This window comes from Excalfactoria chinensis, chromosome 3, assembly GCF_039878825.1.
Source record: "Excalfactoria chinensis isolate bCotChi1 chromosome 3, bCotChi1.hap2, whole genome shotgun sequence".
In the NCBI taxonomy this organism is placed as follows: Eukaryota; Metazoa; Chordata; class Aves; order Galliformes; family Phasianidae; genus Excalfactoria; species Excalfactoria chinensis.
In genome coordinates this window covers 52,929,120-52,946,618 of record NC_092827.1, presented here as the reverse complement: position 1 = coordinate 52,946,618, position 17,499 = coordinate 52,929,120, and the positions used below count along the sequence as shown (strand labels likewise).

The following is a 17,499-nucleotide window of genomic DNA, read 5'->3' as shown; positions in this document are numbered from 1 at the left end:
GTACATCCTTGTGCATCTTCTATTTTCCTACTCACCTACACAGAGTACAGTGGCATTTGGATGCCCTGTTACTGCCCAGTCTGATCTGCCGAGTTGTTAGGATTTGAGGTTCAAATTCCATACTTCAGTTTCAATTTCAAAGTTATATTTTGACTAAAATTGGAGCTTATGGAACTATTTGTTTCTTAGATAATGTTTTCAAAATGTTTTTTTTTTCCTGATTTTTTACTAATTGTTGAACTTTATCACATTGTCTCATTCCTTTCACAGTCCATAACAGCCAGACATTCCCTTTCTGTTTGCTTCTAAAATATGTGTTTGCTGCATTCTGTACATAAACTGCTATGAAGTCCAAACAGAAGAAGCAGCTTGGCCCTCTGCTTCGTAAACTTTACCTCTTCTATCAAAGCTCTACTTGTCTTTTGTCTGCTGCTCTGATAAAGTAGGGAGCAGCAGTGAAAGAAGTCCATGAGTGCCTGCAGAAGAGAATGTGAGCAAGTGGATCCTGTTATGTGTAAAGCTTAAAGAGCTCTATTTTGCTTCACCTCTTAACACTTCGGATACTGAGCGAGTTACCTCTTCTGCTATGTCAACATTCATAGATCCAGGGGATGTCTGGATTTATGACTGTTCTGTTGAGGCTGACAAATGTGAAGGTGGAATTCCTTCAGTGAGGAAGTGAGTTAATTGGGAAGCTCTGGCTGTAGCAGTCTTATACTTCTATCACTTTATTATGTGGTCAGCAGTTTTTCCTCTCTTTAGGATGAAATATTGTTTTGGACCCTCTGAGCTGCTTTTCTTCGGACTTTGTCTGGTCAAGAGCAGTTCCCCGTTGGAAGTTTGGATTTGAAAATGGATTCTCCTTGTTTTAGAAAAGACTTTTCTCCACAATTTCCAGAGGAGACTGTCCTTGAATACTGATGAGCTTTCTTGGGCCTCTCTTCCCTCCAGGACTTTATCCCATGTTGTTCTGCCATGCAGTTCCCTGAAAAGTTTAAATTCTGCTCTCTTGAAGCCCAGAGTAGTGAGCTTGAACTCCATCATTTTGTGGTCACTGGAGCCAAAGTTACCCTTGAGCTTCACGTTACTCAACAGTGCCTCCTTGCTGGTGAAGACAAGCTCCAGCATAGAACCTTTTCTTGTGGGTTCTTGCATCACTTGGAAGAGGTAGTCATCATCAACCCATTCCAGGAACCTCTTTAAATCGCACTGGCAATCATTCAAATCTACATGAAAGCACCTAAGATAGATATTGATTTGCAATATCCCAGCTTCATTTTAGCTGGTTCTTATCTAGCTGTTCAGCTCAAAGACATTTTTTATTGTCTTAGACAGTAGTTTCCACTGATTTATTTATGTAGGGAAGTAGTCCTGGCAACTAATTATAATACTCAAAAGACCATTCTTTTGATATTCATTATTTTTCCCAACGACTAAGCCAGCAGGATCTTTCCTCCTGCAGTGGGATTTTGATTTGTTTTGCTTGTTGAAAGAAGAACAGTGTGGTACTTTTGTCCCAGCTATGTAATCCTTTTTTTATTCAGTCTATTTGCCTGAAATGCTGAAGAGGGCTCTAAGCACAGTTTATTTAAGCAGGTTGTTCTGAAAGTAATGCTTCCTACTTACTTCCCTGGCAACCACAACAAAGAGCACAGTAACACGATTTGATAGAGCAAATTCTCAGCTTCAAAACACAATTTTTCCACACAGTCACTGCTACTAGCTATATGTTTTTCCCAGCAATGAACAAGAGCCAGCATGTCACGCTCCTAAAAATCATGGCTGTCTGGAACATGGCTTATCTTTTGTGTTGCTGTCATCACTGCAGAAACACACCACTCACATCCACTTTTTGGTCTCCATAAATATTCAGCAAGCATCAATGAATGTCAGTGGGTGCCATTTCTTTCCACATGGAAGAATTCAGTGATACACATTTGCTTCATAAACTCCCATGCCAGGTGTCATTCTGCCAGACTGCCCCTCTGCTTCCATCTCACACAGCAACAACCTGTAATGGAATATTGGTGGGAAGGTTCAGCCTCTACTGCCATACCACCACCATCTGCTTCTGATGTCATGGGCCAACGTAATAGAATAGGAGACATTACTTTTGGAACAGCCTTTGTATGTGTGCGAGTAGAAGCGTTCAGGCTTTCTTTTCGATTGATATTGGAATATAAGCACTCACACCTCCTATTTAAGATAAATAGAGGCATTTAACTTCAGTAGCTCAGAGAATCAAAAGTGGGAGCCTAAATATGCCCCTTTTAGGCAACAAATAGGTGGCACAGCATGCAGGGATGGACTTGGTGCTGGCTATGGTAAACCTCTAACCAGGAACAAATATCTTACAATAAAATACACTTGGAGTTTGTGAGAATAGTTGATGAAAATGACGTGTTTTATGGCTGAACTGCATGGACTTAACCACAAGGGAGCAGTGTTACACCAGATCTGTGTTACAAATCTGTAAAGTAGTTTTGCTTTGCAAGTGGTAGGTCTGACAGCAAACTTGTAATCTCTTTACATTTTTATCTCTTTGTGGTACTCATTAACTGGTAGAGCTAAATGCCTCTACCTTCACTAGTGCTATAGTGAACTATATTTAAGTATAATCTGACTAATGAGAAGTTAACGCCAGACTGATTTATGCACTCACCCACAAAACAAACCTGCTGCTTTGCTTGCTTAAATGTTGAACATCCAGGAGAACAGGCAGAAGATTTTACATGAGTTAATGAAGGCCTTTCCTGAGTAAATATCCTCTCACGTCCCATTTAAATCTACTACTGGCTTTTGGCTTGGCTGCCACTTTGAAGCAAAGGTGTTCCTGCCTTGTTTTTCAGTTAGAGACGCGTGCTGTAATGTAGAGAGAGCTGAGCAACAGCTGCTGCTAAAAGGGAGTAGAAAGGAAGTTATGGAGAGCATAGTTTTAATGTCTTCATATTTTGCTGTTGTCTTACAGTTATTTGATGCATTGTGATCTTAGAGTTCACAACCTGTGAGTATTTGTCTTGGTTTCTGTTAATCTGTTTTTGTTTTGTTTGCAGATAGTGAGAGCTGTAGAAGTTTTGGTTATAAGTTCCCAAACAGTCATCATGCAGGTTGGTGTTCTGTGCTCCAGCTGGTGAGTTTTACTTTGTCCTTCAGAATGCTGTTATTTCATATGAGTATTCACTGTGTGTTACTTATTTGTCCAGATGGTATTTTGGTCAGCTTTTTTCCATTACTCGATTTCTACTGATTGTATTATATGCCATATTAGACTGTCATCTGCTGAGGCAGGCTTGATAAGTTAGGCTGTTTTGTTATGCTCTTTCCTTGCTTGTAAGAAAGTGTTCCTGAATAGAGGTCATGCTCAGTATTCTCATCATTTTGTTAAGTTAGAAGCTGCCATACCAGCATGTATGGTGGGAAAGTAATCGGAAAGTCACTGTTTTGTAATAATAAAAATACCTCACTTGAGTTTTACTTTGATTTGACTCAGGTAAAATGTGGGCATTATCTGCCCTTATGACCTTTCACATGTTTTTGAGCAGGCTGTCTTTGCTTCTTGTGTCATTCTTTCCTCTTGCATGCACTGCCTAGGTTTATATGGGTTATATTAGGATTCCAGTTGCTGTATTTCCACAAGTATCCTTTTTTGTTGTTTGTTTCCTAAATTTACTGGAAATTTTTAGTGCCTTTGTTATTTTCAAGTAGCAGTGCAGACATTTTTAAGATTTGAAGACTATATCTTGGTTTTGTGTGTTAGAACAATGAGGCTGCTAGTGAAATCTTACTGGGGATTATTAATTGTTATGGTCTCCTTGGGGAGACCTTACTGCTCTCTTCCAATACTGAAAGGTGCTTACAGTGAGAGTGAGCTTGGTCTCTTCTCACTGGTGGCCGGTGACAGGACAAGGGGAAATGGCCTCAAGTTGTGCCAGGGTAAGTTTAGGTTGGATGTCAGGAAACACTTCTTTACAGAAAGGGTTGTTAAGCACTGGAATAGGCTGTCCATGAAGGTGGTTGAGTCACCATCCCCAGATGTGTTTAAAAACTGTTTGGATGTGGTGCTCAGGGACATGATTTAGCATAGGGTTGTTAGTTAGGGTGGTATGGTTAAGTTGCAGTTGGACTCAATGCAGTTGGACTCAATCTTTAAGGTCTTTTCCAGCCTGAGCAATTCTATGAAACTGATCCCTGTAAAATCTGATGCTCTATAATCTAGTTTGTCAGTAACATCACAGTTCTCTGATGTTGAGTTTCTAATTTCAAAGTCACAAATAAAAGAAGGAAAGATGAATGTGTGGCAAGATAAGCAAGGGAGATCCTGCTACGTGCTTTGTGAGCTTCTGGAGCTGTTGCTAGGATGCTAACAATACCCTGAGCCAATAGTTGCCTGGGGAAACAGCAAAAGCTTGTTTCATTTCTATACATCTGTACAAACTCTGAATCTTTTTCTTCCCTGTAAGCCACCTTCTCTTGCACTAAAAAAAAAGAGCCATAGAGGAAGGAGATTGCATCTTGGTCATTGGACCAAGTCTTCCATCATTCTCCAGCATACCTCCCTTACAACTAAAATCCAGTGGTACATGGCCAGACCTTGGCTGAGCATAAAAATCATGAAGAGTTAACCTAGTGTGAATTGAAGTTCATGAACATAGAATGTGGTAACGATCACTTGTGCTTTAATTTGGAAGCTGCTCTTTATCTTGTTGATTGGCAAGAATCAGTTTCTTGAATTGTGTGGATCTTAGAAAAATTGGTAAGTATTACTTAAAAAAAACAAACAACAAAACACTCCTTACTTCTGAAGTCATTCTTCTGTGAATAAGAGAAACCCTGCTTGCTATGCTGAAAAGAAAAATACACTTCAAAAGGGAGAATGATTAAGGAGTTTGAATCCACAGTTCCTAAAGAAAGAAGGAGGCTTCTGGCCTTGTATGTTCAACTTGAATAAATCTTGGAAAACTATTGTGGCATCTTGGTCTTCTTAAGGAAAGAAGAGTAAACCAGGCAAAATACAGGTCAGTTAGCATGCGCCAATTCTAGGCAAAAAGATAAGGTCCCACCACACACATCCAATTACAGCCTTGGAAATACCTAGGTAACTGGAGAAACCACACGTGGCTCTATTAAAGATAGCTGTAATAGTGTATTGTTAATTAAAATAGAGCATTAATATTATCCCTAGCATATATGTTAAATGGATATAGAACTGACTAAGAGTCAGATAATAGTAATCACTGAAAGGAAGTGTTTCTACAAGGGTTGTGGGGAATTGTTTGGGGTTAATGCAGTTCCAAAACTTTAGTAATGAAACAATGGGTAAAAATTGTGGATAACAAAAGAAATTATGTTGTGATCACTCATGAGGATAGGAACGACGACACCAAGCCATAATTACAGTGTTGTAGTAAGTTAGGTCTTCAGAAGCAGAGTATGTTCTAGTACAGCCAAGTGTAAAGCTGTTCAAATTGTTCAGATTAATAGTTTGTGGTACTGCATCTTGAGAATGCAGTTTCTGTTCGCAGTGACCTGGTGTGGCAGTGATTGCATGAAGAGAAATTTAAAACAAAAAGCAAAAAGAAAAAGATGCAAAGGCCTCATTCTTTTCTGACAGAAAGAAACACATTACTAACCAGTAGCAGGAAGTGAAAATCAGAGTAGTTTAAGTGAGGGTTCATTTCAACAGTGAGTATGACATCCTCAGTGGGAAGTGATGACTTTTTGTTACTTGTTCTTTTCAGTGCCCAAAACTAGTTTTATCCTGAACTCTCTACAGAGTGAAAAATAAACAGCATTACCTGCCAAAAAGCAAGCCAGTACCAAACAAATAGCTCTGTGACTTCTGGGTGACCAAGACCTACTACGTTTTAAAGCTTGGGTCTTAGACATATGAACCTGTCAGGCAAACTTTCTAAGAGGCTTTTCTTGGTTGAGTCACTTCTGACAATTATGCCTTTTTCTTTTGTTTCATTTAATTAGGAGTTTCTTACACCACCTTTTGCAGAGAACCCTTGGAGTATGTTTATTTTCTGATGTATTTATCACAGGTTGTCTAATAGTCCAGCTTTTAGAAAAAGCTTTTATATCTTTTGCATTTTGGAAGTACTTTCAGAGGGAGGAGCCTGTGTTGCTTGGAAAGGTGAACCTCTGCTGACTTTCAGGGCTTTAGGAAAAGTCCATACTCTCAGATGCTGGCAAAACTCAAGTTTGTAGCTGTGCTATGCCCGGTGAAACACGACATCTGCATTGTTATATAATATGTCCCTGCAAGCAGTGTAACTCCCACTGGCAAATCTTTAAGCTGGCAAGTAACTCAAGAGTGGTGATGCAAGTTCCCCCTCTAAATTAATGATACTGAGGTATTGGAAAGAAGGAACTGTGGTTTGGCTGATGAAGTGGCAAACTTCCCCAAACAATAACAGTAAAATAAGTTTTTTAAAGGTACTTGTAGCTGATTAGTTCACTTTTTCCCCCCTACAAAACTCAAGAAGATTTAAGTATACTTTATCATTAGACTAACTGCTCTCCTTTCCAACCTTGTTCTCTACAGGAACTGTGGTGGATTTTTTCCTTGAACTGTGAAGTAACATGAATACATTGTTAAATCATATGTTTTCTGAAGACTTGTGGTAGGAGCAGTATTATTTGCATCCCTTGCGGTGTTCTGCTTTAGAACTGGAGCACTCCAAAATACTGCTAAAGTGCATATAGATAAATTCTATCTTTAGTTGGCATTTCACCTACTACCATAACCACTATACTACCATAATAAAAAATGCTAGATGATTTTGTAAACATGCTGTATTTTGTAAGCCCAAGTTCTGCAAATACTTATGTTGAAGTAGTGAAACTGCTCAGAAAGGAGGACTATTGGTAATGCAGGGTTTCGTTATGATGTGTTTAGGTCTCAGGCTGAGACAGGATTTTGCAAAGAAAGCTGAAGTTCAAACTCATTTCCTGTATTCCTTCCTAAGCAAACGTTAATGCTAATATTTTTAAACTGCTAACCCATAAATCTGAGAAACTGACACATATAGTTACAATTGTACAGTTATAAAGTCAATAGACAAACAGAAGTTATAAAATAGAAAGAGAATTTATGATAAATGCGTGCCAGTGTTGAGGCTCACTGTAAAGATAGCTGCTCACCAATACTGAAGCTTGTTGTAAAACTCCACACAGGATCAATCTCTGGAAAGAGATCCTGCCTTGGTGGTCATCAGCCCTTAATTGGGATCTAGGAGAGGTGGAGCCAAGCTCCACCCCTTCTGGTATCACAGCTGAATTACCTTCACCTGTGCTCCCGCAGCTGACTCATCGCTTGCCTCAGGTGGTTAATCAGAAGCTCAGGCTGCGATCAACAGTTTCCCATATGCTGACATACATGTGATAATCACTTAAAAAAAAAAGTAGGTTTCATGCTGTTGTGAAAAGTACTTAATAAAGTGTGACAGGAATTGAAGCTGACCTGAACCTCACCAGAACTGTTCTCTTGAGATCAGAAAGCTGGGTTTTATTAGAATAAAACCACTGTGCTTTTAACTAAGGAGATCTCAGGAACAATGATCAAAGAAGGTAGAAAGGAGTTGAAAGGATCTCTGCTTCTGCCTGTTGTGCCCTTGCATGCAAGTCCTTGGTTTCACTTAATTCAGCATCTTTCTGAGTTACAGTGACCCCTCTCATGTCTACGTGACAGCAAAAGCATCGCAAGAGCTTTAGTACTCACTGTGTTCCTTGCCTGAGCTATGAGCTTCTTGCTATGGCTCTGACAGGAAATACACTCTGTGCTCTCTGACCTTCCTCTCTTCTGAGCCAAACTGGGCTCAGTTTGGGGCATTTCAGAGAAGGAAGATCTCCCTCATCTGGAGCACGTGGGGGAAAGTTACTCAGCTGTTTAAAAGAACATAGCATAAGGTTTGGAACGTAATAAATACTTTCTGAAAGTAAATCATTTTTGTGTTGCTTGTGGCTATTTGGTGTCTTTGAGAAGCTGACTGTCATTAGGTGTACACGAGGTGCAAGAGAATGTTAAAATGGGGGCTTGGTAGTAAGTTTTAGTCAGCTCTGGACTAGGCTTCTGATAGAGGGAGCACAGAGGAAGTTGGAGTGTTGAGTGCAGAAGGAGGACCACACAGCTTCTTCAGGTCTCTATGCTTCAATCCAGTGATAATACCTTCCAGTGACATAATTTATATGTGTGTTGTCTTTGTAGCTACAAGGAGTGTAAATATAGGGAGTGTATTTGCTGTGTTAAAACTTTTGTATACGCTTTTAGGCATCTAAGGAATACAGCATCTGTTTTGACATTGTATAAGCAATTTTGAGTAGCTGAAGTAAGTACCCATCTGACACGGTGGCTGACTCATCACGGAGATCAACACGTTTTAAAGGAAGTGATTCTACTTGGTTTTTTATCTTTCAGTAGATGATACCAATATCTTTTTTTCTACCTCTTTAAAGATTGAAATATTGAGATACAGTTATCCATGGTAAAACATGAAAGATGCAGAAAAGTGGTATTAAGGAAAGGAGTGATCTATCTTGCGGAATCTGACCACGAGTCAATGGTATGTGGTTGTATTTCCTATTTTCTTTGGATTTTGATTGCCCAAAGTGATTAGCCCTGAGTTTGCCTTCAGATGCTGGCAGGAAGGAATTGTGCCAGGCATCAAAAACATGTAGCCGCATCTCTAGATTTACTTACATTTTTGTAGCTATGTTTTTCTTCATGCAGATTCTTACGCATGAGCTAAGCTCATAGGAATCCTTTGCATATACAAATAAAAGCTCTGGATTTGTAACACAGCAGTTGCTGACCTGTGTGAATAGGTCATGAAAGCTTCATTCTAAACTAAAGGTTGACTGAGATCTCAAGGTGCAGTTTCTCCAAAAGTCATTATTTTAGTAATACTTGTGTTTACTCGTGGATTTTCTTTTTGTTTATGTAAATGTTCATCCCACTTTAACCCTTAACCATGCGGCCAAATTTAAATGTTTCCTTGTAGCAGTGACTTCCAAATGTATTGCTTTGCTTTGTTCTTCCCTTGCTTTTCATGTTTACATTTGGGAAAACAGAAGCCTCCAGTGTGACTATTATTTATCTTTTAATTTCTTATATAGGCAGTACTATGGAAGCTAGTCTGTTTTGGTTGCTTTCCTTTTTTCCCTCTCCCCCCTTTCTTGAGGTTTTTCACGAGTCAGATGGCTCTTTGCCACTCTTCTTTGCACTTCCCGCTTTGCGCTTGCGGTTTCTGCAGACATTGGTTGGTATGAAAATGACAGCATAGAATTTATCTCTGGGCAGTAGGATCAGTGCAGGTATCAGCGTAACTCCTCTTTAGCCCTGTTGATATGAATACTGATGCTCCGTTTTAGTAGTGTCTTCTTATGACACCCAGAGTCACTTCCTGACCTAGCACAATATATATTAAACTCTGTAAGGTACAGTATTTATCACTTTTCTCTGTATTCACATAAAATCATCTGGAATGAGCTTTACCTGCTCTTGTAGTACTGAGTTCCTTGTCTTTAGGTCTGCAAGGCACTGTGTATGGGAACCATTAGGTCACGGCCTGAAACAGTGATTGAGTGCCTGGTGAAGAGGCATTACCAGCCTTGGGAGTACAGGTGGAAGCAATTCTGCACGACCAGAAGGTCAGAATTAACCTCATCTAAAGGTTGGCAGCCATGAGGAAAGGATCCTTACTTGGAGACTGCTTCCTTTGGAGCATTCAGTGAGCCCTGATCCTCAGAGAGGGGTAAGCAATTCCTTTATTACTGGATTGTGACTATTACCCTTCTTGGTGGTAAAACAATTATATCTGCTGTCTATCCTTATAGGCTGTCTGGACACTGAAGGGAGCTTTTAGCAAGGGAAACTGTATGTAACAAGAAGTAGTTTTTGTGGATGGAGCTGTTGCGTGAAGTTTAGTCAAACTCCTTCTGAGACTCAAACCAGCCCAGGACACAGGAAAGTGATTCACTGGCTTTAGTGGCAGGGCCAATATAAGCCCTTTCCTTTCTGTACTGTGGCTCTTTTTCTGTCTGACTGTTTCTAAATAACTGTTTTAGAGTGTACTACATGCTAGACCGATGAAAGACCAAGAGGTGTAGGAGCTGGAACAGCATAAGCTTGTCTTGCTGCTAAAACTTGTGTAGTTTAGAACTACGCTTATGTTAATCTAGAGAGGATTGGACTGCATTAGACACTGGAAGGACAGCTTCTTCCTGCCCTTTAGGGAGGAGTATTTGTCACGTGCTCTTCTTAATTAATAGTTTTATTCCTCAGATTCTATATCTGAGCTTTAAACTGCAGTTAGTGCTTTGGCCAGGCCAGGAGGAAAAAAACCTTATGATTTTTCTTTTGCTGCCAAGGTCAGGGATTCATTCATGCTAAATTATTTGTACTTATCCATTAAATGTTAGCTTCTGTACAGAGTGCCTGTGCAGAGTAGGAAGCGGTATAGGCTTGGCCATTATTGAAAATAACAATACTAATATCTATTGTAATAGTGTGAGTGGTTTTCCAGTACTGACAGTGTAAAACTTCTGGATGAACAATTGCAACTCTGTCCCTATATAGGACGCGTCTCCAAGAGTTTTCTGTTAGAATCCAGTTTGCATTCAGAAGATATATGGAAATGCTTCTTAAAATGTAATTTAATTTTTGAATCTTTATTATATTTTTTCAGAAAGGGAATGTAAAATACTGGCTAAATAACACTGAAACTTTATTTCCAGCTTGTACATTCAGTTCTACTGTAGAATATCCTCTGCACAAACAGTGTGAGTGTTGTTACTGAAATCTCTGAGGTACAGACAGTTTTTGCTGTGTTCATGCAGTGTCCCTGCAGTGGCAGATGTCCCATCTGCAGTGACAGATATTTTTCCACTTAAAGCTATTTACCACTGGAGGTCATTGCTATCGATACTTTGAATTACACTTCATAAGCCTCTGACATGCTGATTATAAAATACATAACATGGTCCACAAATGGGAAATGAGTCTAAAATTAACCAATGATCTTAAAACATAGTGGATACAGGAACTGCATCAAGGAATCAAGAAATGATTGAGGTTGGAATTGACCTGTGGGTCCATCTGGTGCCAACCCTTGCTCAAGCAGGGACACCCAGAGCATGGTGCCCAGCACCCATGGTGGCTTCTGAATATCCCAAGGGGGAGACTCCACAGCCTCTCTGGGCAACCTGTGCCAGTGCTCCATTGCCTGTACAGCACCAAAATGCTTCCTGATATTCAGAGGGAACCCGCTGTGTTGCAGTTTGTGTCCATTGCTTCTTGTCCTGTCACTGGACACCTCTGACCAGCCTGTCTCTTTGCACCCTCCCTTCAGATATTTATACACATTGATCATGTATCCCCCAAGTCTCCTCTTCTCCAGGCTGAACAGTCCCAGCTCTCTCGTTCTCTTGTTGTAGGAGAGATACTCTATTTCCTTTATCATCTTCATAAGCCCTCCATTAGACTCTTTCCAGTATGTCCATGTCTTTCATGTCACAGGGGCCCAGGACTAGACCCAAGATGTAGGTGTGGCCTTGCACCTCTCTCTACCAATGAGTTTTGGACACTTGTTTTTTTTTATTATTTTTATTTATTAGTTGTCATTCTTTGACATGATGAATACTTACAGCAGTATGTTAAAAAAGATACAATTAAGTCTCTTGGCATCACTGCATAGCAGTCACAGCATTTTCACACAATCTAGTGCTTCCTTTTAGAATGATGCATATGGCAAATATACGCACATATGTGGGCTGATTCTTGGTCCCAGTGAAGTTGGTGGGACCAGTGTTTGGCCCATTGAGTCGTACAAGATATGTGAATATGTATATATAAAAAGCTTTACAATAAACATGACATATACAATCTTGATTTCAGAGATAAGCAGAATATATTTTTACATCCAAGTCAAACTTATGCTCTGCACTGAAAGTTTATGTACCTAAAATATTGGATGACTTCTAGAAACAAATAATACAGTAATCATTTGCACCAATCAAAATAATTCAGACACACGTTCATGGCATGAAGCTTGCCTTGTGGTTTTATTCTGTTTTGTTTAGGTTTTGGCATGGCTTTCTTTTTTTCTTCTTCTTTTAAATTCATGGGATCTTAATTTAAATTTCATTACTGAGCCTGTGGGTGGTGGTGTCTGGAGGAGAGTGGGAGAATCTTATGGAGTGCTGATGTGAGCTTATTCAAATGAAAGGCTATAGGTGATGTCTGATATCTGAAAACAAAAGGAGTGTTTCTCCTTTTCCAAGCAGTCCATCTGGGAGGGCTTGTGGACAGTCCACCTCTGTTCTGATGGTTGAACTTCCCATTAGAAGTTTCCAGAGCTGAAAAAAGCTGTTAAGACAGCTGTTGTGGCAGCAACCCTCTCATTGGTCATTATAGGAGATTTTGATTTTCTTTGTGAAAACCAATAGTCCACATGAAAAGAATAGATTTATGTTAGATCATCCAGAGGCGCTACTTAACGTCAGCTACTCATCTGTCTGTTTCTATTTTATAGAAGTATATATTTGTTATAGTTCTTGTTTTCCCATTTTGGTTGGTGGCCTGAATGCTGGCCCTTAGAAACCCAAAGGCAGGTTGAACCTTTACTTACTGAAAGTGCATATGCATATGTTGTTCTTACCAACTTAAAAATGTCACTTATTACCACTCTATTTATTCAGAATTTTGCCTCTTTGATAAAACGAAGCCTGCATTTAAAGAAACTGGTTTTAATTAATTAAGTGAATTGTATTTGTGTGGCATTGTTTGAGTGTGTTAAGCTTCTTCTTAGCAAATATCTGCTTCCTTCTTTGCATACATGAAAAACTCAAGTTTTAAAACTGCAGTCTTTTAGCTGCAGTGGGCCAGTAAGAAAGGGAAATGTCTCACAAGGTCTTCCTCTAAAGTGGCCAATAAGGCTGCCAGAGTAATAATCCATGGACTTTGTATGTCTGCACAAACATTTTTCCATTCAGTTCATACACGGTCCTGTCGGCATCCCTGGGGAGAAATCCCAGCCCCACAGTGTTCTCTAAACTACTAGATAATACCAAGCACTTACCACACCAAGCACTGGTGTTGCTGAATCAGCTGCAGCAGGTATGGTTTGGCTTATTTTTCTGGGGAATCATAGAATTGTGAAGGTTGGAAAAGACTTTTAAGACCATCTAGTCCAATCGCAGACCCCAGTGAATCTGGTTGTCAGAGCCTGGTTTTTCAGCTCACTTTTGTCTAGAGCACCTGAGGTAAACTGGTACAGACCCAAACTTCTGTAATAGGTTTGGCTTCCAACTACAGAAGCATTTCTGGAGCCACCCTGAACTTATTTCAAGCACTGTTTCATTAGATAGGGTGATTGAAATTCAGCAAGAATGTTCAGTGCACCCAACCTCAACCCCGAACAAAACAAACAGCAACAACAAAAAAACCCCTTTATTTTAAGAGCAGCTTTTCAAAGTTTATTAGGAAGATTTCTCTTGGTAAGAGCAGTCTTGTAATAGGACCCTTAGGCTCTAATTACAGAAAAAACCTTGGATGCGCTGTAGCTCTAACAGAACTTGATGTGCACTAAGCTCTCCTGTTGGACCTATTTTCTGGATGCTCCTCAGCAGCACAGCAATGTTTCTGTCAAGAGCTTTTTATGCTGCTAGGCACCAGCTTTATTTAACTAAACCTCAGAACACTTTAAGATTTCTTTGAACTAGATGGAAAATGGCTTCATTTTCTTAGTATAAAAGACAAAACAAGGGAAATGATATTCTTTTGTATGTACTTAAGTGCTTGTAGGCAGCCCATTATACTGCTTGTATAATGTCCTAATAATTGTCCTAAATCTGTCATGAAGGAATATCTATCTAAAAAGCTGTTAAGTGGTGATGCTCCCACCTCCACCATCAGGTGGTTAAAAAGGCATTTATGTCCTATAGTTAGAAATAATTTTATTCTACCACAACTCAACTCCTTCTCTTTGACTGTTGCGGCACATTTAATATACGAGTCCTGTTTACAAGAGGGAGAAAGGAGAGTTTTCTGTTACTCATAGCTAGTGATTTCCACCTTCCTATTTCACTGAATTTCAGTCCTTTTTTTCCTGAAGATACATGTCCAGTGACTTAGTAAAGGATGCTTTATTCTACTAAACATTGTGCGTTTTGTTGTCCTTTAACCATGTTAGTCACCTTATGATTGTGAAGACTTTGACAAAGTCAGTGTTCCCTGTAACTAAAACCAAATTCTACTGCATCTACCCTTGCAACTCTCTAAGAGTTCTCTCAAATACCAACTTAAATAGTGCTTTGTTGGCCTGTCCAAAGACACTGTACCAGAATATGGTCACATGGCCATATCTGCTAGTTCTTTTGGAAAGCAGCTGTGCTGACTTGATGTGCTGAGGGTTTACAACAATGCTTCACTTTGTCTGAACACTATTAGTTCTTTTGGGGAGAGAAGGCAATCCCTTTGGTGCCATGCAGTAGTGCCAAAGAATGCAATCTTGGTGAAATCATGGCAGCTTAAAGGGAGCTTCATATAGAATGAACCGAGGCTGTTTATGACATAAGTAGGGCCATGTATCTTTCAGAAAAACCAACATAGAGTTCAGAGAATTTCTCAACTACTATGACAGTTACGAGGACTTTCCTTAACAGGCTGACTGGAAAGCATTTCTTCCTTCAGTGAGTGAGACAGATCTAGCAGTTGGTTGAAGGTTTCTTTTCTTTTTTCAATGACAAGAAAAATACAAATGCATTTATATGCTGGCTATCTGAGTAAGAGAATATAGGGGGGGAAACCCATATCAATTACAACATTGCTTAAGAAAAGAACTGGACTACAGAATTATTAGGATGTCGTGCTTTTTAGATCATTATGCTATTTAATGAAAATTCACACTCTTGAATTCATGTTGATCTGTGGTTGTTGCTGCGGGCTTCTGGCTTTGCTTGTCTGTTTTGAACTTCAGGCTCTGTGAAGCTTTTTGCCTATACTGAATGTGCAAGGTTCTACGGTTTAACAACACGGACCCATATGGAATGTGTTTGAAGTTTTCAAGAAGTTATCCTGCCAGACTTCACTCCCTAATGACCTGTGATACACCTTCGATAGTGGAAAGGCAGTACAGAATTGTATCTTGTGATCATATGATTTTTGGCAGCTATCAGAAGATGAAGGATGCTAAAAGTTAAGGCTTTTATCCACAAACAACAGTGAATATTAATAAACTCTATAACATATTTACAAATGGTTTCTCTTGTATTAAAACTAACAGTATTCTGTTCACAGTGCCAATGTTTTTTACAGGTAGCAATCCCACAATACTCCAGTATTTTGGCATGGGAATCAGTAGCGTCTCGTATTTACAGAAAATGTACACACATGAATATAAACATGTTACTTGAAACAGTACTCAAAAGGTAGATCTGTTCGTGTTTCAGAGGGTTAGACTGTACAGCAACACCTTCCCCTTCGTTTGCGAGGGAATACTGTTCCTTGCAATGAGAAGATGCCCGTCTTTTATCCAAAGTGGCATAAAAATGATTACCAAAATGAGCCTTGTTACACCGGAGTTGTGTACGCAGAGTTGTGTAACTTCAGTCCAAAGTTTATAGATCTGTTTAGTGCACAGAATACAAAAGTTAAAAAGGTGTTTATTTTAATTACTAAAATAACCAGATTCTCTCTGCCCTCTGCGAGCGCTGTCTCACTCAACCAGTGTCCTCTGGGTTCTGAAGATGCTGGTGGTTTCATGTGCAGCCCAGCTGCCAGACTGGAAAGCGTATGGCGTTCTGGGCCTATATACATATGTCACAGTATGACTCATGGTAAATGAATATATAACCAAGAGTGCCTCTATCCTCCTCTGTTCTCTTGGTAATCCTCCCTGCTTCACGGCAGCAGTAACTGGCTCGGCCTCAGCTCTGCTGGCTGGGGCCCTGCATTCAAGCAGTTCGTGATCTGAAGTGACAGATGGCATCAGGCATGCACAGAATGAAGAGAGGCAAGAGGAAGATGGAGGAGATCCAGAAAGGAGCCAGCAGAACCATGGGTTTGTTCATGAGGACCCTTACAGTGTCTGCTTTGCCGTTTCTTCCCTTTCCTTGGTCTTGACAACAGGCTCCTAACTCCTCAGGATTCTGCTTGCTGCTGTGATCAAGACGGAGATAGCAGTGCTATAAGGAAAAGTGCAAAGCTGCCACTAAGGAGTTTCTTCTTCATTTAAAGTCTGTTCCTGGCTGCCAGTCACTTGACCTGAGTGGTCATTGCTCCTACTACTGCTGTGTTGCTTATGGAGCAAACTCCTCCACTTTGCCTTGTTCCTCCTGAGATGGTTTAGCATGTTTTCAGATAAGGGGGTGTCTCCTGTAAACTGGGCCCACCTCTCAAAGAGTGGCTCTACAATGTACGTCATGAACCCTAGGGAGAAAGAGTACAGCAGGTGAGGTACAAATCAATTCCCTGAGTGCATTATCCCCCACAGAGTTCCTCAGCAGAGTACAGTGCTACAAGTTGTGAAAACCTTGAAGAGAAATGACAACAAAAAGCCTTCAAGCAACCATCAGCTCCTCTTGAAACGGGCAACTTTTGACAGCACACATTGCAAAGATAGGGATCTGTCTGTCTGGGGTAAGTTAAATTGGACAGAGTGCATCCTACTCTGAGGAGATTTCAGACTAGGAAGTAACCCTCTGCCTTAAATGGTTGGTTTGGACAGGTTTCTTTTTTACACATCCTAATAAGGATGTTTATTGTGACTCTTATGCTACCAGCGCTGGTTTTCAGTGTTAAATTTTAGTTATTCTAGAAACAGGGGAATAGGTTCCCCTGCCACAGCTGTGCATGAGAGATGATCATGGGTTGCACTGGTTTAAAGCCCCTTGAAGTGCTTGAGGTTATCGCTGCAAAAGCAGTGAGTAATACTGTGGTTTTTCTGCTTCCTATGCCAGAACCTTCCAGGCTCCAGTAGCTCGGGGGCTTCCATATACTGTCTTACATGTCATAAATATCTTTTGTACTGCAGAGTGCAGACAAGGACAGCAGTTGAGATGTGTGTGCTGGCCTTTAATATCACATGGGAAGGCGATGCAACAGCTTCTCTGCGTCAGAAATAGTTGTCTGTTCTGACCTGCTGAAGAGTGACCTTAACGTGGGGTTGTATTGCATACAGGAAAAGCTTGTATTTAAGTTCATGTACTTCTAGCAAAATCACTGACAGATGAAAACAAATGGAAATAAAACTTTTAAGGCTTAAACTGCAGTTTGAGTCCCATAAAAACAAGCTCAGAAAAAATAACGTTTCAAAGGCCACTCTTGTGCAGCAAGGCTGTATCCTTGTTACACGGGGACAGACAAATGGTAGCTGGTTTATCTGCATGTAGTATCTATCTGCAGGTTGCTGTAAATACAATTAATAATACAGTAATACAGCTGGGTTAACAGACAACTTACTTTAAATCAATTTCTGCCTCATGGTATTTCTGGAAGAG

At 40.1% G+C, this 17,499-nt stretch overlaps 1 protein-coding gene across 4 annotated transcripts in view; it reads right to left on the bottom strand.

Moving 5' to 3' along the window:
• Positions 1–10,801: 10,801 nt before the first annotated feature.
• The window catches only part of PDE7B (phosphodiesterase 7B), a 162,234-nt gene continuing 155,536 nt past the window's right edge, over positions 10,802–17,499 (bottom strand). For all 4 annotated transcript variants that reach the window (XM_072332305.1, XM_072332303.1, XM_072332306.1 and 1 more), the window contains one exon: positions 10,802–16,429. In XM_072332305.1, coding sequence (XP_072188406.1) covers positions 16,212–16,429 — 218 coding nt within the window. In that variant the 3' untranslated portion in view covers positions 10,802–16,211. The remainder of the gene's footprint in view (positions 16,430–17,499) is intronic.